The 23,496-nt window shown below is 48.4% G+C and overlaps 2 protein-coding genes across 6 annotated transcripts in view; both read left to right on the forward strand.

Moving 5' to 3' along the window:
- The first annotated feature begins 931 nt into the window (after window positions 1-931).
- On the forward strand, window positions 932-20,134 carry SFXN2 (sideroflexin 2). Of its 5 annotated transcripts, XM_029200952.1 has the most exons (12): window positions 1,068-1,272; window positions 10,352-10,536; window positions 10,665-10,835; window positions 11,767-11,865; window positions 13,013-13,088; window positions 13,410-13,495; window positions 14,790-14,850; window positions 15,232-15,298; window positions 15,915-15,964; window positions 16,249-16,298; window positions 17,845-17,892; window positions 18,739-20,134. In XM_029200952.1, the coding sequence occupies exons 2-12, from the start codon at window positions 10,376-10,378 to the stop codon at window positions 18,836-18,838; spliced, it is 969 nt and encodes a 322-aa protein (XP_029056785.1). In that variant the 5' UTR covers window positions 1,068-1,272; window positions 10,352-10,375; the 3' UTR covers window positions 18,839-20,134. The 5 variants fall into 5 exon arrangements, with proteins under 5 accessions (XP_029056784.1, XP_029056783.1, XP_029056785.1 ...); XM_029200947.1 differs by lacking the exon at window positions 18,739-20,134 and having other exon boundaries at window positions 1,107-1,272; window positions 10,375-10,536; window positions 17,845-18,225; XM_029200948.1 differs by lacking the exon at window positions 1,068-1,272 and having other exon boundaries at window positions 9,880-10,536; window positions 18,739-19,222.
- WBP1L (WW domain binding protein 1 like) overlaps window positions 15,921-23,496 on the forward strand; it is a 68,005-nt gene continuing 60,429 nt past the window's right edge. Inside the window, exons 1-3 of the mRNA XM_029200954.1 lie at window positions 15,921-15,964; window positions 16,249-16,298; window positions 17,845-17,892. Of these exons, the coding sequence (XP_029056787.1) occupies window positions 17,869-17,892 (24 nt within the window). The 5' untranslated portion in view covers window positions 15,921-15,964; window positions 16,249-16,298; window positions 17,845-17,868. The remainder of the gene's footprint in view (window positions 15,965-16,248; window positions 16,299-17,844; window positions 17,893-23,496) is intronic.

The following is a 23,496-nucleotide window of genomic DNA, read 5'->3' on the forward strand; positions in this document are numbered from 1 at the left end:
TGGGTTCTTGTGAGGATTATTATATGTCAAGTACATAGAACATTACCTGGCACTTAGGAAGTGCTATATGGGGCTTAGTTCTTATTTTTTTATTTTTTGGCCGCGAGGAACGTCATACGGGATCTTAGTTCCCTGACCAGGGATCGAACCAGTGATCCCTGCAGTGGAAGCAGGGAGTCTTAACCACTGGACCGCCAGGGAGGTCCCATGGCTTAGCTGTTGTTAATAGCTTCATCCAGGTTTTGGGCTTTGCTGCTTTTATGAACAGCAGCCTTTTCAGCCTAGTTAAGATCATTGGAATGAAGGCAGATTTTCCCTGAATGGTCCTTAGCTTTTTATGCATTCAAGTAAAGTATTTTTAAAAACATCTGCTACCTGCATACCTGCATCAGATGCTTGGAGAGAAAACTCAGCTCAGAACCTTGACTAAGGAGGTGCAAGGTGAATGGTTAATTCAGAGTATGTACTCTTTTCAATCCACCCATCTCTAGCCTGTTGGCTCTTTTGTGAAAGAGGCAAAGCAGACTTCTCTTTCTAAGTTGCCTGGTGTCTAACATCATGGTTGCCTCGGAGTCACATGATTGTACAAAAGTATATACTACCAGGGTCTGCTGGTTTAATTATTAGTCTCATTCTCCAACTTGCTCTAGGCAGCCTTGACACCAGCCCTCGCCATCTCAGTGGTCTTTGTGTCTGAACTTCTTTTATTTATTTTTTTGGGCTGCATTGGGTCTTTGTTGCTGCGCGCGGGCTTTCTCTAGTTGTGGCGAGTGGGGGCTACTCTCATTGCAGTGCGCAGGCTTCTCATTGCAGTGGCTTCCCTTGTTACGGAGCATGGGCTCTAGGTGCTTGGGCTTCAGTAGATGTGGCACGTGGGCTCAGTAGTTGTGGCTCGCAGGCTCTAGAGCGCAGGCTCGGTAGTTGTGGTGCACGGGCTTAGCTGCTCCACGGCATGTGGGATCTTCCTGGAGCAGGGCTCGAACCCGTGTCCCCTGCATTGGCAGGCGGATTCTTAATCACTGCTCCACCAGGGAAGCCCTGTGTCTGAACTTCTTGAGTCTTTGACTCCCATCTTCCTCTGATGGGAGTACAAGCGATGACATTTTGTTTTTCTCCCTACCTGGGGTTTCAAATGGGAAGATCTTGGGTACTTCCCCCACACTTGCAAAAGGATACAACAGAAGAGGTTCGGAAGCCTGTTTTCCAGACTCTGATGCTGTCTGCCAGAGAAAATCAGCTCTCCCTGGAAGAACGAGCATTACTTCAGGAGAGGTAAGTAGGTTATATCATTTTTTTAATCTTTTCCCTTCTTCCCTCCCTCTCTTTCTTTCTCTTTCTCTCTCTCTTTCTCGAGACAAGCACCCTGTAGTGGATAGAGGACCTATCTAGGTGACCCTAAGCCTTGTAACCTGTGGTCTTTTTTTTTTTTTTTTTTCTGGCACCGCACCCTCAGCAGTGAAGGGCAGAGTCCTAACCACTGGACCTCTAGGGAATTCCTGTCTAAGCCTTGTAACCTTGGGAAAATATGGCCCTAGCTGTTGTCAGATCTTTGGATAAACAGGACTGGATCTGCTTCCTATTCACATCTATATCTGCCACAGTGCAGGACCACATGTGCCACAAATGCTCACCATGCTGGCTCAATGCATGTGAACCTTCCTAGGCATCAGTTTCCTCACCTGTAAGCTGAGACCCTAATGTCTCTGAGCCGTGACATTCTCTAATCCTGGAAGGAAAGGGAGGTATTGGTTAGTCACCTGTTTGGTTTCCGCCTCCCCCTGTTCCCTGTAGCGGAACCCTGGATGTAATAGTCACCTCTTTAGGAAGTATTAGATATGGTTCGTGTAGGAAGAGGGATCATAACTGTTGAAGAAAACTTAAGACCAGTAGGACTCAGTATAGGAGGGGTAGACAATTTGCAGCTTCGTGAAAGAAAGCTTCTGTAACCAAGGCAGGTTCTTAGTTTGACAAAAAAAAAAAAGGGGGGGACATCCTTGTTGCCCAGAGAACCCAAGAATAAGTTGGAATGTATTTCAGGCAGGCAGTAAGTGCTTTTAGAGGGCAGATGAGGGCTATAGCGTGAACCTTATAGTCTGTTAGGGGAGGCAAATTTTACACTGATAACTGTAAATAACAAGAAAGTGACAATTACAAAAACCCAGCTTGCTTCAAAGGAGGACAGGATGCTATGGGAGTATGTGACAGAAGGGCTTGAGTTTGCCCTGAAGGAGTCACGGAACTGCCCCCATTGGGGGCCATTGCGTGGGGGGAGAAGTTGAGACATAGAATTTAGATTTTTTTCCCTGTATGTTTTACATAAGACAGGACTGGGCAGTTCCTATCCTGACCTTGGTAATGAAGGCAAAGGTTCTTGCATGATTTAGCAAATGATTACCCCCTCATGGTAGAAATGCTTCCATTGTGAAAGTCAGAGGACTTTCCAATGTTGGATTGTTGGGTTGAGGGTGGAGAGGGTTGGCTGAGAAGTGTGTGTGTTTGTGTGTGTGTGTGTGTGTGTGTTGAGGGGGAGGCATAGCATTTGGGATGTTTGTATCCGGTGGGAGTGTGGGTCTCTGTAAGCCAAGGCCAACTCCTTTTCCCTTCTGTAGAGTGAAGGGAGGTGAACTCTTTCCCCTCCTCCCACCCCTGGCTTCAGTTGGGACTGGGTGAAATGTCTTTGGTCTTTGGGCCAGCCTGCAGGAGCCGAGTCAGCCTGTCCCCAAAGGGCAGAGCCCGGAGCTTTCTCGTGGGCTTTGTGGTGGGGTGTGAGAGGGGGAAGCCGGAGTCCTGGCAGTGGGCTCTTGCTGTGGGCCGTCTGACTTGCCCCGAGAGGTTGCCACTGAGTCACGGAGCCAGGGCCCCCCAGGGGTGCTGCGGAACCACTGCAATGGGCCTCTCCTCCCTCCTGGGGAAGTGGCTCACCCTGAGCCATCAGCTTGCCGAAGTCTCTCCCACCCTAACAGACAATCTAAAACTTGATCGCGTCTCTCGCTCTGCCTCATCTGTTGGCTTCTCCTGCCTGCCACACCTCTCTGGTTGTTCTTTCTCATCTTTTTGTTGGGTTACCTCTTAAATATAGTGGTTTTTCAGGGTATGTCCTTGGATCGCTGCTCTTCCCAGTCTGTGTATTCTCCTTGGAAAACTTTATCTTACTACCCGCCACCCCCGTGCTGCTCCCTCACTGTTTTACTCCTAACCCAGATCTCCATGCTGGGTTTTAAGCCTAAATATCCAATTGCTGACCAACTGGACCTCTTTTTTAGCAAATACTCGAATTCTTGTGCTAGGCGTTGAGGCAACGGTGGTGAGCAAAATGTACGCAACTCCTGGCTTCACGGAGCTTATGGCCTAGTGGGGGAAGGTGGGCATTAATGTAAAACCACAGAGTATCATGACAGACTGGCATGGCTCTGAGGGAAAAGTACGGAGCCAAGAGGGCTTATAGCAGAGCAGCGGATCTAGTTGCGTGGGAGGGAGGAAGGGGGTCCTTCAGAGGATACTCTGAGGAAAGGAGGTGTGAGCGAAGATACGAAGGACAGGTAGGTGCTTCCTTGCAGGTCACTCAGACTGTCTCTGCAGAGCAAAAGGCTACTATTTTGGGGGGTGGGGGGAGCCCTTGAAATTATTTGCTAATGCACCTGCTTTTAAGGCTGCCGTTTATTCTGAGATGAACTTCCTTTGCAGCCGTAATAACCCGTGGGTCTTTATTGAGGTAGTGGTCTTGGGTGGAAGTTTCCTTTCATTCTACTACTTAGTATAAAACATTTATTTTTTACTAGGTCTGCAGCTTCCATCAGCGATATGTTTCCTTTCCCTAATATGAAAAACTGGCTTTGTTTGCTCAAGTCTGTGAATGCTTTTGGATTTAGATGATTGTATAACTCAAGAAGATAGCTATTTTTTTTTAACATGTTAACCACTGTCATTTTCACTTTATATACTTTGGCACTGAACTATTACAAAAATTACTTCTGTAATTTAAAAAGACAATGTTTTCAGAATGAGAAAAACAAATGGCCAAAAACATATGAAAAGATGCTTAATCTCATTAAGAATCAAGAAAATACAAATTAGGGACTTCTCTGGCAGTCCAGTGGTTAAGACTCCACACTTCTACTGCAGGGGACACAGGTTTGATCCCTGGTTGGGGAACTGAGATCCATTATGCTGCATGGCGCAGCCAAAGAAAAAAAAATTTTTTTTTAATTAAAAAAAGAAAATACAAATTAAAACAACAATATTGTTTCTCCCCATCAAATTGGCAAACAAAGAAAAGATTTATAATACCCATTTTGGTGAAAGTTTGACTAAAGCAGCATTATCTTACACAACTCGTGAAAAATCAGTTTGTATTATAAAGACTTAATTTAAAACATGTATATCCTTTGATCCAGCAATTCCACTTCTAGAAATCAATCCTAAAGATATAGTTGCCATGGGGACTTCCCTGGTGGCTCAGTGGTTAAGAATCCGCCTGCCAATGCAGGGGACATGGGTTTGAGCCTTGGTCCGGGAAGATCTTACATGCCACGGGGCAACTAAGCCCATGTGCCACAACTACTAAGCCTGTGCTCTAGGGCCTGTGTGCCGCAGCTACCCAGCCCAAGTGCTGCAGCTACTGAAGCCTGCGTGCCTAGAGCCCGTGCTCCGCAACAAGAGAAGCCACTGCAATGAGAAGCCCATGCACCAAAACGAAGAGTAGCCCCTGCTTGCTGCAACTGGAGAAAGCCCTCGCACAGCAACGAAGACCCAACACAACCCAAAATAAATTTTATTTAAAAAGACAGCATTAAAAAAAAGATACAGTTGCCATATACACAAAGTGATGTGTGTAAGGGTGCTCACCGTAGCAGTGAAAAACTGAAAATAACCCAAATGTCTATCAAATAATGAAATTAAGGCACATGGAATATTATATAATCACTAAAAAGAATGATAGACTTGTATATCTCAAATGGAGAATTCTCTAAGATGTTAAACGAAAAAAGTAAGTGCCAGATAGGTTATTGGTCCTTAGCTCCAAATCTACCCTTCTTTGCCCTGTTTTATGATACCTGGTGTTGTAAACATTTTTCCTTTGCCCTCTGAGATGATTTTAAGCTCTACCAGTAGAGGGTGCCAGGGGAACACTGATGAGGAAGGGGTAGTCTTCCAGGTGTCTGCGTGCTTGCCTATTATCAAGTTTCAACAGCACCCCACCAGGCAGCTTCCCAGTGAGTTTCAGCAGCACCCATGTGGGTGTCTTCCCATTGAGTTCCCTCAGCATCCCTGTGAGCAGCTTCCCAGAATCTCAGTGGCTTCCTGGTGAATTTTGTCAGTCCTCCAAGTCAGCATTCCAGCACATCCAGTTTCATGCCTGCCAGCCCTTCAGTGGGCAGCAAACTTTGAAGAGGGTAGCTTTTTAAATCTTGCTCAAGCTCTGCCTGCGAACTTGTAATTCAATATATGTGGAAAATCCTCAGGTGATTTTTTTTTCAAGAAAAAAAAGACAAATGACATAGTAGTAGAAGATACAGCAGTAAATCTGAAAATTATTCCTTAAAAAAAAGGATGAGCAGGTGTTATTTAGTGAAGAGGGGAAGGAATAGCACCCTGGACTAGTATTTAAAAAGGGACTGAGACAGATGGCAGCCTCTTGTGTTTGAGAAAGTCTCATAGCACTTGAAACTCAACACAAGGAAAGTCAAACTCACTGTTTTCTCCCTTAAAGCCTATTTTTCTATATTCTGTCTCAGCACGTTATTGCCCCAGTCAGAAACCCTGGTATCACTCTAGGTATTTGTGATGGGTCAACTGGGCTAGGCCAGAGAAACTCCCCAGGACCCCCTCTCTGCTATATTTCCAGTTGGATGGGCCTCTGAGGGAGAAGCAGCCAATTTGTAACAAACACACACTTTCTTTTAGTTATTAGACCAAACACTGATTTAGGTACCGTGGTGAAGGGATTTTGCAAATGTAATTAAAATCCCTAAGTGGTTGGCTTTGAGTTAATCTAAAGGGAGATTATCCTGGGTGGCCTGACCTAATCAGATGGAATCCCTTTAAAAAAGGGCTGGGGGGCTTCCCTGGTGGCGCAGTGGTTGAGAGTCCGCCTGCCGATGCAGGGGACACGGGTTCGTGCCCCGGTCCGGGAAGATCCCACATGCCGCGGAGTGGCTGGGTCCGTGAGCCATGGCCGCTGAGCCTGCGCGTCCGGAGCCTGTGCTCCGCAATGGGAGAGACCACAACAGTGAGAGGCCCGCGTACCACAAAAAAAAAAAAAAAAAAAAAGGGCTGGGCCCCCGCCACCCTGAGGTTAGAGATTCCAGGAGGGAGGTAGGTGGGTAGATAGATTGATGGGTAGATGGATAGATAGAAAATCTCCTATTGGTTCTGTTTCTGTGGTTGAGCCCTGACTGATAGAATATTCCCCCTATACCCTATCACTTAGCAAATCTTCAGATTCTGCTGCTTTAAAAGCTTCTCTTCTTTTGATCCTCCTCCCAGTTCTGGTGCATCTGGGTTCATTTGAGCCCCACTTCTTGCGTGGATTGTTGGGGGTTCGCTTCCAGCTGGTATCTGCATCCTGTGAGGTCCTGCCATACCCTGTTTACTTTCATATGATTTCCCAGATTGTTCTTTCTTTTTTTTTAGTAAATTTATTTATTTATTTTTGGCTGCATTGGGTCTTCGTTGCTGTGCGCGGGCTTTCTCTAGTTGTGGCGAACGGGGCTACTCTTTGCTGTGGTGTGCGGGCTTCTCATTGCTGTGGCTTCTCCTGTTGAGGAGCACAGGCTCTAGGTGCGTGGGCTTCAGTAGTTGTGGCACACAGGCTCAGCACTTGTGCCTTGTGGGCTCTAGAGCGCACGCTCAGTAGTTGTGGCACACGGGCTTAGCTGCTCCGCGGCATGTGGGTTCTTCCCCGACCAGGGCTTGAACCCATGTCCCCTGCATTGGCAGGTGGATTCTTAACCACTGCACCACCAGGGAAGTCCCCAGATTGTTCTTTCTAAACTACACATCTCACCTTGTCACTCTTCTTGAAATCTTTTAATGGCTTCCTGAAATTTTCAGGCAAAAGTTCAAAAGCCATAGCTGTTTTTTTTTTTTTTTCGGTATGCGGGCCTCTCACTGTTGTGGCCTCTCCCGTTGTGGAGCACAGGCTCCGGACGCGCAGGCTCCGGATGCGCAGGCTCAGCGGCCATGGCTCACGGGCCCAGCCGCTCCGCGGCATGTGGGATCTTCCCGGACCGGGGCACGAACCCGTGTCCCCTGCATCGGCAGGCAGACTCTCAACGACTGCACCACCAGGGAAACCCTGGCTTCTTTCCTGATTTTCTGCAGTTTGAATATAATATGCCTGGGTGCAGATTTTCTGATAGTTGTCCTGCTCGATGTTCTCTGAGCCTCCTGGGTCTCTAGTTTCGTTTCTGTCATTAATTTTGGAAAATTCTCAGTCATTATCACTTCAAATATTTCTTCTGTTCCTTTTCCTCCTCTCCTTCTGGTATTCCTCTTATATGTATGTTGCAACTTATGTAATTGTCCCAAGGTTCTTGGATATTCTATTCTTTTATAAATTCTTTTTTTCTCTTTACTTTTCAGTTTGGGAATTTTCTTTTCTTTTTTTAAAAATATTTATGTATGTATGTATTTATTTGGTTGTGCTAGGTCTTAGTTGCGGCTCGTGGGCTCCTTAGTTGCGGCTTACGGGCTCCCTAGTTGTGGCATGCGTGTGGGATCTAAGTTCCCTGACCAGGGATCGAACCTGGGCCCCCTGCATTGGGAGCGCAGAGCTCTATCCACTGTGCCACCAGGGAAGTCTTGGGAATTTTCTGTTGACACATATCCAGGCTCGCTGGTTCTTTCCCTGGCCATGTCAAGCCTACTGATGAGCCCATCAAAGGCACTTTCATTTCTGTTACAGTATTTTTAGTTTCTGACATTTCCTTTTGGTTCTTTCTTAGAGTGTCCGTCTCTCTGCTTCCATCATCTGTCTGTTCGTTCATGTTGCCCACTTTCCCATTGGAGTCCTTAGCAGATTAATCATAGTTATTTAAAATTCCTGGTTTGATAATTCCAAAGTCTCTGTCATCTGGTTCTGATGCTTGCTTGTTCTGTCTCTTCAAACGGTGGGGTTTTGTTTGTTTGTTTTGTTTTGTTTTTTTGCCTTTTAGGTTGCCTTGTCCTTTTTTGTTGAAAGCCAGATGTGTGTGAGGTTTTACTTTTTTCTGGCAAGGAGTTAGGTTGTGATTACTGTTTGCTAAAGCTGTAGGGGTCAAAAGTCAAATTTCCTCTGGTGTTCTTGTTTTTGTCTCCCCTGTTGTCTTTGGGTTTCTAGACACGTCTTCTTAAATAAGGTCTGAGACTCGCGGTTCGTTCTGTTGTTAGTCAGTTCTCCCTGTTATTATACGGGAGCCCTATACCACCGACAGTGTGAGGGGAGGGGGAGTGTTCTATAGTCCTGTGATTAGGTGCCCCTGGACCTTCACAAGTCCTTCTCAGGTTCCCCTTACTCCCTTTAGGTGAGATAGGAAAGCTAGAAGGGGTGGAGTTGGGTGTTTCTCTTCCCCCAAGTCAGTTAGGTTCTGGTGAGACCCAAGGTAGTTAGGCTCTGGTGAAACAGGCTAGGCTCCTTTGAGGGCAGGCCTTGTTAAAAATCGCAGAGGCCTCTGGGTCTACTTCAGAATGGCCACTTTTCCCATCTCCCTGCCTGAAGCACTAAGGAATTTTTCTCTGATCTTCAGCCTGAGAACCTGGTGGGCTCCTGGAGGTAAAACTCACAAAAGTGTGTCTCTCCACACCGCCACCAAAGATTGAATCCCCCTGGAATTTTTAACTCTCAAGCTTGTCCACACTGAACTTCCAGCAATTTGTCAATCACAGTTTAAGTTTCCTATGGTACTTGCCCCAAGGGGTGGGCTTCTGTTCCCACTAAGCTGTGATTCTCTGTACCTGCCTGTCTCTCCAAGTTCCGGGGCAGTTGTTTGCCCTGTGACCGCAATTCTCTGGTGGTTCTAAGAAGAGCTGTGGGTTTTCAGTTTGTTCAGCTTCTTTTTGTTGTGAGGACAGGAGTGACCATTTCCAAGCTCCTCACGTGTCAGACCCGCCTTAGTTTTTCAAGTCATGGATTCCAGAACCTAATTATAGGCAGGGGTTCTGAAGTTAGTCAGGCTGAATTAAAATCCTGGCTCTGTTATTGGCAAGTGCTTGTGTGACTTGGCAAAGTTACTTACCTGTGCCTTGGTTTTCTCATCTATAAAATGGCATTAAACATAAGAGTATCTCTATCTTATAGGGTTACGGTGAAGACGAATTCAGAAAACGCATGTCAGGCACCAAGCAGAGTATATAGCATCAAGCAGGAGCTCAGTAAGTGTCAGTGTTGCCACCATCATCACCAGGTCCCCATGTGCACTGTGTGCTTTAAACACTGGCTCTTCTTCTTGCCTGGGGTACCTCTCCTCCATCCATCTGACTTTCATGCATCCTTCAAAACATTGTTTATTTCTTGTTCTCACAAAGCATGTTCAGAATCCCTCATCCATTTTAGATAAGGTGATCTTATAATTTATCATCCAAACCGGGACACTTTTGAGGTTGAGGGGGTGCTTTTAATAATTACCACAGGACAACAAGCCCCGGCAAACCAGGAGATGCAGTCACCTCAGTTTTAGTACCTCTTCTCTGGCTTTCTGCTGCTCCCCGCGTCCATCAGCAGCATTGTCACACTACTGTCCTTGTTGACTTACTTGTCTCTCTCCTGTTCTGCACCGCCTTGAGGGCGACAACCATGGCCTGGGATCTCTCATAGGGCCGGCATGCACCCCCCCCCCCCCCCCCACTGAATTGAAGGTGATCATGCCATTGTCCTCTCCATCTTTATCAGTGATTGTTTCTACTTTCAGTGTGATCCCATGCCTCTTCCTCCTTCAGATAGATCTGTCCTACCTTCTGGGGCTTCACTCACATTCCACCTCTTCTGGGAAGCCCCCCTTGATTTTTGTGTCCCCCCTTCTCAGCTTCCTCTCATCTCCCGTGCTTATTGTTGCTGTATGTATTATCTGTTGTTCCACAGGTGGGCTCTTGCTCCCCAGTCAGACTCAGCTCCCCAAGGACAGGCCCTGTACTGTCCCTTTTCCCAGCCTCGCCCACAGCATGATCAAGCACCAGGCTGGCCACCAGCAGGCACTCAGGAAACACATGTTGGTGCCCAGTTGCTCAGACTGGTGACCATTCACTGGACCCTTCCTGAGCTGAGTCAGATGACGCTAGCGGCTGGTGAGAGCCGTCAGTCTACCATAGCGGGAGGTGCTAAGGGCCTCCAGGGCAGGCTTTGAGGGCAATCTTCATTTTTCCTCTGTTCCTGAAGTCCACAGTTTTATGTGTGAGCAGGATGGAGGCTGACCTGTCTGGCTTTAATATCGATGCCCCCCGTTGGGACCAGTGCACTTTCCTAGGGCGGGTGAAGCATTTCTTCAATGTCACGGACCCCCGCACCGTCCTGGTACCAGAGCGGAAGCTGGACTGGGCCAAAGTGATGGTGGAGAAGAGCAGGTGAGCGGTTAGGGGAGGGGGCTGGGGGCAGTGGGGCGACGTCGGTGGGTGCCCTAGGGACGAGGTGGAAACGGAAGACGAGGGGCCAGGGGTCAGGAGGTAACACCGCCTGTGGTCCTTGGTGGCAGGATGGGGACTGTGCCCCCAGGCACGCAAGTGGAGCAGCTGCTCTATGCCAAGAAGCTGTACGACTCGGCCTTCCACCCTGACACCGGGGACAAGATGAACGTCATTGGGCGGATGTCCTTCCAGGTCCCCGGGGGCATGATCATCACGGGCTTCATGCTCCAGTTCTACAGGTGCGACCCGGGAGCAAGGCAGCGCCAGGTGCAGCCGCGTGGACCTGTTAGGCAGGGAGCCATAGTAGGATGATCCGTCTTTATGGATCCCTGACCAGCTACCAGGCACTGTGTTAAATTCTTTGCATGTTATCACCTCATTTAATCTCAACAACCCTACAGAGAGGTACTATTTTCATCTCCATTTTATAGGTGGAGAACTGAGGTTCTGGAGAGGTTATATGACTTGTCCAAGTTCACACAGTCAGGAAGTAGTGGTGCCTGGCTGTATAAACTGAGGCAGGCCTCTCAAGAGTGCTCAACGGATGAGCTATTCTAATTCCCTCTTTAAAAAGTACTTATTCAACAATGAATTTAATGTATTTTTATAATGTAATATCCAAGTAAAAATATTGGGATACCCTTTCAGCCCAGTTGGGGAGAGAAACTTTCTCTGTTGTTCCCCCTTTCTCTCTTCCCTCTCCCCCCTCTCTCCCCCACACATTCAGTTACCCAGTTGTTGAGCCAGGCCTTGGGCCAGGTGTGGGGAGTATAAAGACTTTAGTCCCTCCCTTCAAGGGGTGCCCAATTTTGTTGAGACCAAGAAGTAAATAGTTACCATCCAGCTTGCCAAGTGGTAGGTTAGAGGTAGAATATGGGGTGGTGGGAGCAGAGAGCATAGAATGACTAACTGTGTCTCAGGAAGGGCAGGGGAAGGGTTGGGAAGGTTCCAAGGAAGAAGAGGTCTCTCAACAGAGCAGGATTCAGCCATGTATGGAAAGGTTAGGGGGTGTGGATGCTCCAGTCAGAGGGACAGCCTGTGCAAAAGAGCCCAGCTGCATGAAGCAGCATGGGAACAGCTTGGGGAGCGGCAGGTAATGTGGTTTGACTGGTGTGCCCCAAACCCTCTTTCCATCCTCCTCTCTGCCTCTCCGGGCCCCCCTCCTGGTAGGACGATACCGGCAGTGGTCTTCTGGCAGTGGGTGAACCAGTCCTTCAATGCCTTAGTCAACTACACCAACAGGAATGCAGCTTCCCCCACGTCGGTCAGGTAGGAGACCTGAACCCCAGGCCATCCATGTGGGCCTGGAGCAGGTGGCTGTCCTCTTGCCTCCAGGGGAACAGCCCTTCTAAAGGGTTCCAGGGCCATCAGTCCTCCCTGGGTGGGACCTGCCCTGGGCAAGTGACCAGGTCTCCCTTTTCAGGGTTTAGAAGTATTAGGCTGACTAGGAGAGTATCTTCTTCCTAGACCAATTCAACATTCATTCATTCACTCATTCATTCATTCATTCTACAAATATTTCTTGAGTGTGTATTAGGTGCTGGGCATGGTTCTAGGTGCCAGGGATACATTTGAGAAAGACATGTGTGCTCTCTAGAGTTGAAGGTCTTTTTTTTTTTTTTTTTTTTTTTTGCGGTACGCGGGCCTCTCACTGTTGTGGCCTCTCCCGCTGCGGGACGCGCAGGCTCAGCGGCCGTGGCTCACGGCCCCAGCCACTCCACGGCATGTGGGATCTTCCTAGACTGGGGCACGAACCCCTGTCCCCTGCATTGGCAGGCGGACTCTCAACCACTGCACCACCAGGGAAGCCCTAGAGTTGAAGGTCTTTTAAGAAAACAAGCATAGGGACTTCCGTAGTGGTCCAGTGGTTAGGACTCCACGCTCCCAATGCAGGGGGCACAGGTTTGATCCCTGGTCAGGGAACTAAGATCCCGAATACCACATGCAGCATGGCGCAGCCAAAAAAAAAAAAAAAGGAAAACAAGCGTAATAATCTCAGACTGTGATTGCTGCCATTAAGGAAATAAATAGATAACAAGACAGAGAACAGCAGAGGGGCATCTGTGTAGATAGGCTGTTCAGGGAAGTCCTTTCCGCAGATCTGGCATTTCAGCTGAGTTTTGAAAGATAAGGATTTAGCCATGCAAGAGCCCAGGGAAGAATTCCCGGGATAGGGAGCAGCAACATGCAAAGGTTCTGAGCAGGAAGGCATTTGGTGTGTTTAAAGTACTGAAAGGAGGCCAAGGGGACTGGAGCAGCTGAGTGAGTTGGGGGGAGATCACAAGGTGATGCTGGGGACAGATCACATGAGCTTCTCAGGCATGAAGCCACATTTCTAGCCTTTATCACTCAAGCCATCGTCCTGCCCTCAGCCAGCTAGGGTCCCCGCTCCCAAACATCTTCTCTCCTCCACTAGGCAGATGGCCGTTTCCTACGTCACTGCCACAACCACTGCGGTGGCCACTGCTGTGGGCATGAACACGTTGACAAAGGTACCGTCGGGGGTTGCTGTGGGCATGGTGGCCACTAGGCGGCAGCAAAGTCCTAGGGAAAACTTTTTTTTTTACCAGGCAGGGACCGTTTCCGGTCTGGATGAGTTGGGTTTGGCCAGAGCCCAGTCAAGTAGTGGGAAATTCAGCAGGGCTGCGCCCATTTGGTCTTTCTCGGGCCTTTGAGGGAGTTTGGGTTCCCCGACTGAGTGTCAGGATGCGTGGCAGTAGCGAGGGCTGATTTCTTGCTCTATCTTCCTGAAGCCCCTTCCACCCCCATCTCCAGGGGGCCTGACCTACTCCCATTGTTCTCTTCTCCCACAGAGAGCCCCGCCCCTGGTGGGCCGCTGGGTGCCCTTTGCCGCTGTGGCTGCGGCTAACTGTGTCAACATCCCAATGATGCGACAGCAGTGAGTACAGGGATCCCTTTTCCTCCCTACAGACCGTGAGGCTAGCAGGGGAAAGGCAAGAAACCAAGGCAGTGGGGGGCTCGTTGGGGCTGAGGTGGGTGTGGGGAGGGCAGCCGAGCTGCGCTTCTGAAAGTTCCCTGAGGACTGGCGGCTCCAACAGTGATGGCTGCAGGAGTGGCGGGTGACTTAGGTTTCATCTGTGATGTGTGTTGTGGGTAATGGGGAGCAGGGGTGGGGCGTTAGCGAGGACCTGTGGGGTTTGGCACCAGCTCATGTCCTTTCAACTGCAACTGTCTTTAAGTTGTGGACTCGGCCTACTTCCAAAGCCCTGGGGATGTCTTACAGAATGAAACGCAGCAGAGCGAGGTGTCCAAAGATAGAACAGAACCAAGAAGCTTTGAGGAAGCCAGAGGGGCAGATAGATGTTTTCCAGGCACCAGGCTGTAAGCGTCACAGCAGGAAAGGTGAAAGGAGAAACCTGCTGTGTGTCACAGCTCTTGTTTCTTGACTAGAGAAAGTATAGATGTTCCTCTGTTATAAAATTTAATGATGTAGTAGAGGTAAAGCGCCCCAAATAGCGCCTGGACTGTAAGAAAATGCTGCATTAAGCGTTAGCTACTGCTGCCCCTGTTTCCATCAGTGCCTTCCTCGTCATCACCAGTATCTATAAGGCACGTTTTCTTGGGATTAGTAGCAAATGGAAAGTGATCACAGCTGCCCTTAGAAAGAGCACACCACAGAGTAGTCCTGCATGCACACTGCTCACCTCCTCTTTCCCGCCGGCCCCCCCATCCAGTTGCTCCTTCCAATGAATGAATGAGTCCCCACCACCCACCTGGTCTTGGATGGAGTGTAGTGAAGCACTGGCCTGAGACCAACAGCTCCTGTTTGGGAGCAGTCACTGTGTCAGGCACTGGACTTAGCAGTTTGCAGGCATTATCTTGTTTAATCCTCACCAAGTCCCATGAAGTGGGTGCCATGATTATCCCCATTTTGCAAATGCGGATAACTGTGTCTTTAGAAGGATTAGGGAACTTGCTCAAGTTCATACACTTGCTCTGCAGTTTCCGGATTCAGCCTAGGCCGTTGGGGCCCAGTGCTAGCTCTCTGAGCCTCTGCCCTAGGTCACGGCTGGATACCACTCTCTGGAGTGGGGAAGGGCGCTCCAAGGGCCAGCTGCAGGAGGTGGCTTCCTAGAGCTTGAGTGCCCTGGCCTTGGTCCCCTGGTGTGTCACATCGCTGGCAGCCTTCCAGCACCCCTTTCCCATATCCAGCACCTCCTGTCTGTGTTTAGGGAACTCATCCAGGGCATCTGCGTGAAGGACAGGAACCACAATGAGATTGGTCATTCCCGGGTGAGCAGAGGCCTGCCTTTGGGGTGGGAGGAGGGAGTTCCCTCTCAGACCCTGTCCTGTTCTTCATGGTCAGAGCAGGCCTGGGCTCTACTATAGGGTTGAGAAAACTTCTCCCTGACTCCATCCTCCTTCCCCATCGATTTTCCCTCCATATCTCTGTTCATGTCTTTTCTCCATCGTTTCTGGTCCTGAAGCCATAAAAATGTGGCTGGGTGGGAGAGGGTCAGGTGAGGTCGCTCAACCCCTGACAGGTCCATCCCTTCCTCTTTACCAGCTCAGACTTGGCCTTGACCCTGACCCTGACCCTGACCCAGCCCTCTGGTGCAGCCTATGGATACTGGATAAGCTCATTCCTGACAACTTACTCTTTTCTGCCCTCAGAGAGCTGCGGCCATAGGCATCACCCAAGTGGTTATTTCTCGGATCACCATGGCAGCCCCTGGCATGAGTAAGATGGGGAAGCCCTCCCATCCTGGGGGACCCTGGAACAAGTGATGGAGACCTCAACCACACTTCGGGTGGGGGGTGGGACCTCAGCCTCTATAGACATGCTTCTCAAACTGGTTTGCTTGAGTGCCGAGAGCCACGGGCGAGCCACACTGTAATTCCTGGAATGTCAGTTAATCAGAGATTTGGTGGAGAAAGTTATTTTCATTTAACAAATATTCCTTAAGTTCCTTCAGTGTGCTGGACACAGTGTGGGGTGCTGGGGAGACAGTGGTAGAGAAAAATAAGTCCCCTGCCCTGGTTTTGCTGTCAGCAGGGGCATGTTACAGAGCAGGATACAAAACTTGCTTCAAAGATAGTTTTGAGAAGGGTGCTCTGGGCCTGTGGTACTTGTCCTCCTGTTCTTATAGGTGTGCAGGTTGAGGAGTTTGGGAAGCACCTTCTGTCAGGACTTGGGGGAGAGGTGGGGCGTGGCCATGCCTACAGTCTTCCATTCTTCTCCCAAATGAAAAGTATTTTCTGGAACTTCTGGGGAAGGAAGGAGAATTAGTCTGTGATCCGACTTCGGAAAGGGATCTTGGGGGGAGTCTCACAGCCTTTCCCCTGGTTTCTTCCAGTCCTGCTGCCGGTCATCATGGAAAGGCTGGAGAAACTGCGCTGCATGAAGGTGAGCGGATTCTCCTTTGCATCTTCCCTGCCCAGAACACATACGTGCTGGGGGCTCCCGACCGTCTTACCCTTCCCTCTTGCTCCCACCCTGCACCTCATTCAAGTAGGGCCCATCCCGGTGCCCGCTGGCTGCCCAGTTCTCGGCCTTGTCTGCCGAGAGCAAGGAGAGCCCCGTCCCCACCCTGCAGAGCCAGGGTTTCCCGCCTGCGGGTTTCTAGCGTGGGTTTCACCTCGAAGTATGTAAGTCCCACGTGGGTCTCTCTTTTGTCTGTTTCTGTGCAGAGAATCCAGGTGCTGCACGCCCCATTGCAGGTTCTGCTGTCTGGGTGTTTGTGAGTTATCATATTTTCTCGGTTTGGGGTTCTATGGTGGGTGTTTGTATCATATTTTCTCGGTTTGGGGTTCTATGGTGGGGTGCCCAAGATCTGTCTTCTTGTGTCACCCATGTTGGAAAATATGTACTCCTTTACCTGACTTCAAAAGCACCCGGGCTTTAACGCCTGTGGCCCCTCTGGTGCGCTCTCACCCCTTCTTTCTGAGGGCGCCAGGCTGGCACTGTGCACACACTGGAGTGGGAAGTGGAACCCTTGGGGGTCCTTCTGTCCCAGGGTCTCCCCTCTGACCTTAGGTCTTCAGTAGTTTTAGAGAAGAGACAAAAATGATGAGATCATCCCACCACAAAAACGAAATGAATTATGTGATGTGATAGAGGGGTTAGCTCACGCCGGTGGTAAACTTACGCAGTGTTACGTGTCAGTTATATCTCAATACATCCAAAAAGATGAGCCATCGAAAATGACAGCACAGCCTGGGCCCGTCAAGTGTCCCAGCCTCGCATGGGAGGAAAGCACCATGAGTCCTGGCAGCGTTCTTAGGTGCCTGCCCTTGACTGGACATGTCCCAGCATTACTCATGCTTTGTGAGGCCATGAGGCTAATGACAGCAACCAAAGCTAACATGCATTGGATGTTTTCTGTGTGCCGCCACTGTGTTGATGTTTCACGTCTATATTTCTGCCTATTCCCTCGGCCCTCGAGGTGTACATACCGTCATCATCTCCTTTCCCAGATGAAGAAACTTGCCCACGCGTCTCTAGCTGGTAGTTGCTGGAGCTGCAGTTGGATCCTTAGCAGGTCTAACATTATGCCAGGCTGTCTCCTGCTAACTGATTTCCCACTGAGGGCACAGTTACCATGGGCTGGATGTGTCACACATGTTATCTCATTTAATCCTCACAGTAACCGTGCAGAGTAAGTACCCCTCTGCCGTCTCAGAGGGAACTTGCCCAAGATTGCACAGCTAGGAAGTGGCAGAGCTGGGACACGAACCTAGGTCTGTTAGATTCCCAAATCCTGTAAAACATGGTCCTGGATCCGCATCCTCTGAGAACTTGTGAGAAATAAAGACTCTCAAGCCCTTTCCCAGACCTACTGAATTAGCATCACACTTGAACAAGCTCCTAGAGTTCCTTGCATGCCCAGTGAAGTTTGAGAAGCTCTGCCCTCACTGTTCTCCAACAGCTCGGGCATTCAGTGAGTGCAGGAGCAGGACCCTGCGTTCACGCCCCTCGCTGCTTTCCCTATACGTCAGGGATTGCCTGTGGTCATTAGGGCTGCTGCCCACACTCCCTGGTGACTCCATTACCTTCTTCATCTGCTTGAGTGATGGGTGGGTGGGGTGTGAGGGGGAGTGTAGGGGGGGCTGATTCTGTCCTGTGCTAGAGTGAGTCTCCAGGCACCAAGAGACCAGGAGAAGGGTTGGAGAGAGAGGAGCTTTGGCGCCGGCTCCCCCTTCCTTTGAGGGGCTCAGCGATGGGGTGTGGGTGGCTCTGTGAGATGCCAGACACCCCCTAATGCTTTGGTTTCTCCTTTCTTCCAGCCTCATCTTCATGGTGCCAGTGGCATGTGGGCTGTTCCCGCAGAAATGGTATCAGCTGTTCATTCCTCACTTGGTTTTACTGAGCACCCTGTCCCTGGTCTCCCTGACCTGCCTGGTGTCCCGAAGGAGAGAGGGAGGGGCAGGCAGGGAGGCATCTGTCCAAGGACAAGTACCTGTCAGTCTAAACGCTGGGCCTCTTGACCCCAGGTGAATGGTAAACTGAAACAGAGCTCCAAGGGGCAGAGGGATGAGTTGCTCACTTCCAGTGGGGCAAAGGCTGCCTTGGAGAGAAGGTGGGGGAACAATAAGAGACTTTCTGTCCCTGCTGGTTGAGTTACTAGATCCATCTCCCTGGCTGGATCTGGTCTTTGAAATTGAACAAGAGGGTAGGTACTCACCCTGGCTGAGGTTTGCCAGAGGGTGGACGGCTTCGACCTCTCCGCTTCCCTTGCGTGTCCTGGGGGGTGGGTGCAGAGAGCAGAGGAGGTGGGTGAGGAGAGATGACGGCAAAGGGAAGGTAAGCATCAGACTGGGGTGGTGGGGGTGAGGCAGAGTACTAGCTCCAGGAGACCAGGCATAGCTTGAATAGATACGGAGAAGATGCCCGTTTCCCTTTCCCTAGTACTCTCAGCTCCATAGTCACCTGCTACACATCTCCTGTGTTCTGAGCACCGAGCTTGTAATCTTGAAGAAGACGGAAGTTTAGCACCAGGGAGATGAAGTCAGGGCTCAATAGAAGTAAAAGCAACATACTGTAGTGTACGGAGGTCATTAATAATTCTGATGGAAAATGGGCAAGGGCTTCTTACAGGCGGCATCTGAGTTGGATTTTATCTGAGGGTAATTTGCTGCTCGTCCAGGTGGCACACTTATAAGCCCCTTCTCTCTTCTCAGTGAATTGCCAGTTTCCTATCTGGAACCAGAGCTCCAGGACACTATCAAGGCCAAGTATGGAGAACCTGTGCCTTATGTCTACTTCAATAAGGGTCTCTAAATGCCCCACCCCAGCAAGCACCAGTCCATACCCATATTTACCAGCTCCTCCTTAGCCACTGTGGATTCCCGTGCCTCATTCCTCTTTGCCAACGGCCTGTAGGCCAGGGTGGATTTGGGGGGACGAGGGTGGGGGTGGGAGGATGCCTCATGCTTCTACCCAGGCACCTGGGTTTATTGGACTCCAGGGGATAAACGTGAACAAGGGGAGAGAGGCCAAGTCTTCTATCTGCTCTCCCCTAACCCCTGTCCCCTGGAGACCAGGAGCTGAGACCCCCTCAGGGAGAAGGTGCTGAGACCTGGGGGTGACACTCAAGCAAACCGTTTGGAAAAGTTAGGAAACCTTTAGGATTCTGGTTCCAGCCAGGATTGAGGAAGGGCCCCTCTTCTCTTCCTCCTCATCGGCTCTCAGGCAAGGGAACCTTTCACCTGTGTAGTTCTGGCTCCTTCGGGAAGCGGGAGGGAAGAGGCCAGGTCACCTTGGGGCTCCTCTTTGCTCTTCCCCACTCTCCTCCCCAGGGCCCCCTGGTCAGAAAGGTTCTCTGGGAGTCTTGCTAAACTTGGGTTTATCAGGCACCCAGGAGTTTTAGTGCAAAAAAAAAAAAGGACATTGTGTGAGGCAGCAGAGTTTTGTGGTGCTTCAAGCCCTACCTGTTGACACTGGCTTTGTTCTCCTGCCCCTAAAGTCATATCCGATTCTATTTCTCTGGGTCTAAAAGATAAATCCACTGACCGAGTAAAAAGGATGTAGGTAGGCATTAACTGCACATGTTAGTGGGTATAATTTCCTGGCTACCTCCCTTCCTCAGCCCGTTAGGTTAAACACCAAAGAAAGACTGGTGTGTACTGAATAGGAAAGGGAAGTTTTATTTGGATGCCTCTGAGAGGAAATCAACCAGGACCAAAGAGCCTTAAAGGACACACAGCAAAGCGCAGCCGCTCGCCCTTCCCAGCCTGGCTGCTCTAGGTGATTTCTCAGGCCCTTGGGGGAGAGGGGGCTGTTGTGGCTGACCTGGGGCCATGTCTGTATGAGTTTTGTGTAGTAGAATTTATTGACTGATCAAAGGATATCACTGTGAATCGAATGCATTTCTTGAAAGAACACAGCGAACTGTCTGCACACTGAGTTAATAAAGCCTGGATGGAAAGCAGGATCTGGTTTTACTTTGGCCTTGGCGTGGAGGAGGGTATCACAACTATAAGGGGAACCTGTCTGGTGCCCCGAGGCCACTGTGCATCTCCCTTATTATGGAGGAAAAATCCACCTGTCTTTGCTTGAGGCTCCAGAGATCTCCCAATGTGGGAGTGTGTTGCTCCGGGGGAGGGGGGGCAGGGAGTTGGCAAACCATGGCTCAAGGGTCCAAATCTGCCTGGTATCTGTTTTTGTGTGTTTGGGAACTAAGAATGGCCTTTACATTTTTTAGAAGTTGTGAAAAAGAAAAAGAATATGTGAGACCCTGTGTATGTGGCATGCAGAGCCTGAAATAATTACTGTCTGGCCCTTTACACAAAGAGTTTCCCCTACTCTGGAGTAATGGTCCTTAAGAACATGCATGAGGTTCGCCTGGAGGGCTTCTCAAAACGTGGATTATAGGGCCTCATTCCTAGAATTTCTAATTATGTGGGTCTGGGATGGAGCCGGTGAATTTGTATTTCTGGTAATTTCCCAGTGATGCTGATTCTGTCAGTCTGGGGACCACTTTGAAGGACCACTGCTCTAAAGAGAAAGGGCCTCCTCCCTGAGGTCAGGGTACTGGCTGCAATTTGATTTTTCCCCCATTAAAAAAAATTAAAATATAATTCACGTGACCTAAAATTCATCCTTTTAAAGCGTACAATTCAGTGTTTCTTAGCATGCTCACGATGTTGTGCAGCTGTCATTACTCCCTAATCCCAGAATATTTTCATTACCCCTGAAAGAAACTCTGTACTCGTTAGTAGTCACTCATTACCCTCATCCCCCAGCCCCTTGCAACCCCTAGTTTATCTTCTGTCTCTATGGATTTACCTATTCTGGACATTTCATGTAGATGGAATCACACAGTATGTGGCCTTCTGTGTCTGACTTTTTTCACTTAGCATAATATTTTCAAAGTTCATCTATTCTGTAACGTGTACAATTTAATTTTGGTTGATGTCTGAGCAGAAAAGTCTGTGTCTTGGAGCTGGCTTCCTTAGGACAGGAGATCTGCCTTAAGCTTTGCTCATTTCCAAAGGCAAATAGGAAAAACATTACCAGAGCTAGCCGGAGCTTGAAAGTAATTCTGAACTGATGTTCTCTCAAGAATCCACAATCTTCTCCTTTCTTTCCCAGCTCCTTAAACCTCCTGGCATTCCTCCTCTCTTTATAGACAATTACCCTTTTGGAAAAGTCTGGAGTAGTTAGTGATTGCAGTTCAGAGGCAGATTAAAAATAGTTCACTCAAACCGCATCTCAGCTCTATCTTGTAAGACCTCTCTGCTTTCTTTGATTTGGCTCCTGTGGGATGTGGAAAGAAGTGATTAGGGTGACTAAAATGCCTTGGTGTGAGAAGTGCTAATCCAGACTGAGCAGGGTGTAGTGTTTGTCCTGTCCAGTAGCTCAGTTAAGCCCTCGGGTAAAGGGAGTAAAGGAAGTCAGGACAAAATTCCCTTCTGTTTTCCAAATTGAAACCATTGGTGTTTCCTAATGATGATGATACCTGGCTTTTTTTTAAAAAATTTTTTATTTTTTTGGAGTATAGTTGATTTACAGTGTTGCATTAGTTTCAGGTGTACAGCAAAGTGAATCCGTTTTAGATATACATATATCCATTCTTTTTTTAGGTTCTTTTCCCATATAGGCCATTACAGAGTATTGAGTAGAGTTCCCTGTGCTATACAGTAGGTTCTTATTAGTTATCTATTTTATATATAGTAGTGTGTACACGTCAATCCCAATCTCCCAATTTATCCCTCCCCACCCCTTATCCCCTGGTAACCATAAGTTTGTTTTCTACATCTGTGAATTGACTTCTGTTTTGTACCCTTCTGTTCATTTGTACTCTTTTTTTTTAGATTCCACATATAAGCGATGTCATATGGTATTTTTTTTTTTTTGAGTGGCTTGAACAAGAGACATGTATTTTCTTACGTGCTATAAGTCCATAATCAAGGTTCTAGCAAATCTGGTTTCTGGTGAGGGCTCTCTTCCTAGTTTTTGTCCCAAAAGTCACTGAGGTATAGTAAAGTTCGTCAATCTTTTTATTTTTTCTTTCTGTTCTTCAAAGTAAATCAATTTAAATAATCTACCTTCAAATTCATTAACTTTTTTTTTTCTTATTTTCATTCTTGTGTTAAACCCATCAGAACTTTTTTTTTCTTTTGTATCAGCTATTGTACTTTCAGTTCCAGAACTTCTAATGATTTTTTTGGTTGTTTTAGTTTTCCTTTCTCTGCTGAGATTCCTCAGATGTTTTCTTATTGTATCTATCTTGTCCTTCAAGATTCTTACTTACTTTCAATAGCTGACAAAGTTATTCGTAGCTATTTATTTATCTAAATCATCTTGGTGTCAGTTATGTTTACTAATTTTTCCTGATTATAATATTTTCCTGCTTCTGTACATATCTAGTAATTTTTTACTGTCTGCTTGACATTATGTATGTTAACTTGAAGGCTATTTGGATTATGTTGCCTTCCATTAATGGGTATTACATTTTTATGTCATATGGTATTTGTCTTTCCATATCTGACTGACTTCACTCAGTATGACAATCTCTAGGTCCATCCATGTTTCTGCAGATGGCATTATTTTGTTCCTTTTCACGGCTGAGTAATATTCCATTATATCTATCCATCTATCTATCTATCTATCTATATCTCGTGTCTTCTTTACGCATTCCTCTGTTTGATGGACACTTAGGTTGCTTCCATGTCCCGGCTGTTGTAAATAGTGCTGCAGTGAACACTGGGGTGCATGTATCTTTTCAAATTATGGTTTTCTTTGGGTATGTGCCCAGTAGTGGGATTGCTGGGTCATATGGTAGTTCTATTTTTAGTTTTCTAAGGAACCTCGCTACTGTTCTCCATAGTGACTGTACCAATTTACATTCCCACCAACAGTGTAGGAGGGTTCCCTTTTCTCCACACCCTCTCCAGCATTTATAGTTTGTAGATTTTTTTTTTTTTTTTGCGGTACGCGGGCCTCTCACTGTCGTGGCCTCTCCCGTTGCGGAGCACAGGCTCCAGACGCGCAGGCTCAGCGGCCATGGCTCACGGGCCCAGCCGCTCCGTGGCATGTGGGATCTTCCCGGACCGGGGCACGAACCTGTGTCCCCTGTATCGGCAGGCGGACTCTCAACCACTGCGCCACCAGGGAAGCCCTAGTTTGTAGATTTTTTGATGATGGCCATTCTGACCGGTCTGAGGTGATCCCTCATTGTAGTTTTGATTTGCATTTCTCTACTAATTAATGATGTTGAGCATCTTTTCATGTGCTTTTTGGCTATCTGTGATACCTGGCTTTTGTATAGAGGACTTACAACTCCTTGAGGCTGGGATTGAGACCCTGTGCTAAGAAAATAATGTGGCCCCTGCCTAGTACTCAATCTTTTATTCTCCCCTAGGGAGCTTGATTGTGGAATGGATGAAATTCTAAGAAATTTAAGACTGGCAAAAATACTTGTCACCCTGTGCAGC

The sequence above is a fragment of the Monodon monoceros genome, unplaced genomic scaffold, assembly GCF_005190385.1.
Source record: "Monodon monoceros isolate NGI ecotype Baffin Bay Population unplaced genomic scaffold, NGI_Narwhal_1 Super_Scaffold_4, whole genome shotgun sequence".
Lineage (NCBI taxonomy): Eukaryota > Metazoa > Chordata > Mammalia > Artiodactyla > Monodontidae > Monodon > Monodon monoceros.

What these genes read in the sequence shown, in the direction of transcription:
- SFXN2 (XM_029200947.1), top strand. Translation starts at nt 1,133, where the DNA reads ATGGGAAGATCTTGGGTACTTCCCCCACACTTGCAAAAGGATACAACA. An exon ending in CGAGCATTACTTCAGGAGAG is followed by an intron (nt 1,273 to 10,374) that starts GTAAGTAGGTTA and finishes ATGTGTGAGCAG; the next exon opens with GATGGAGGCTGACCTGTCTG. An exon ending in ATCCCAATGATGCGACAGCA is followed by an intron (nt 13,496 to 14,789) that starts GTGAGTACAGGG and finishes GTCTGTGTTTAG; the next exon opens with GGAACTCATCCAGGGCATCT.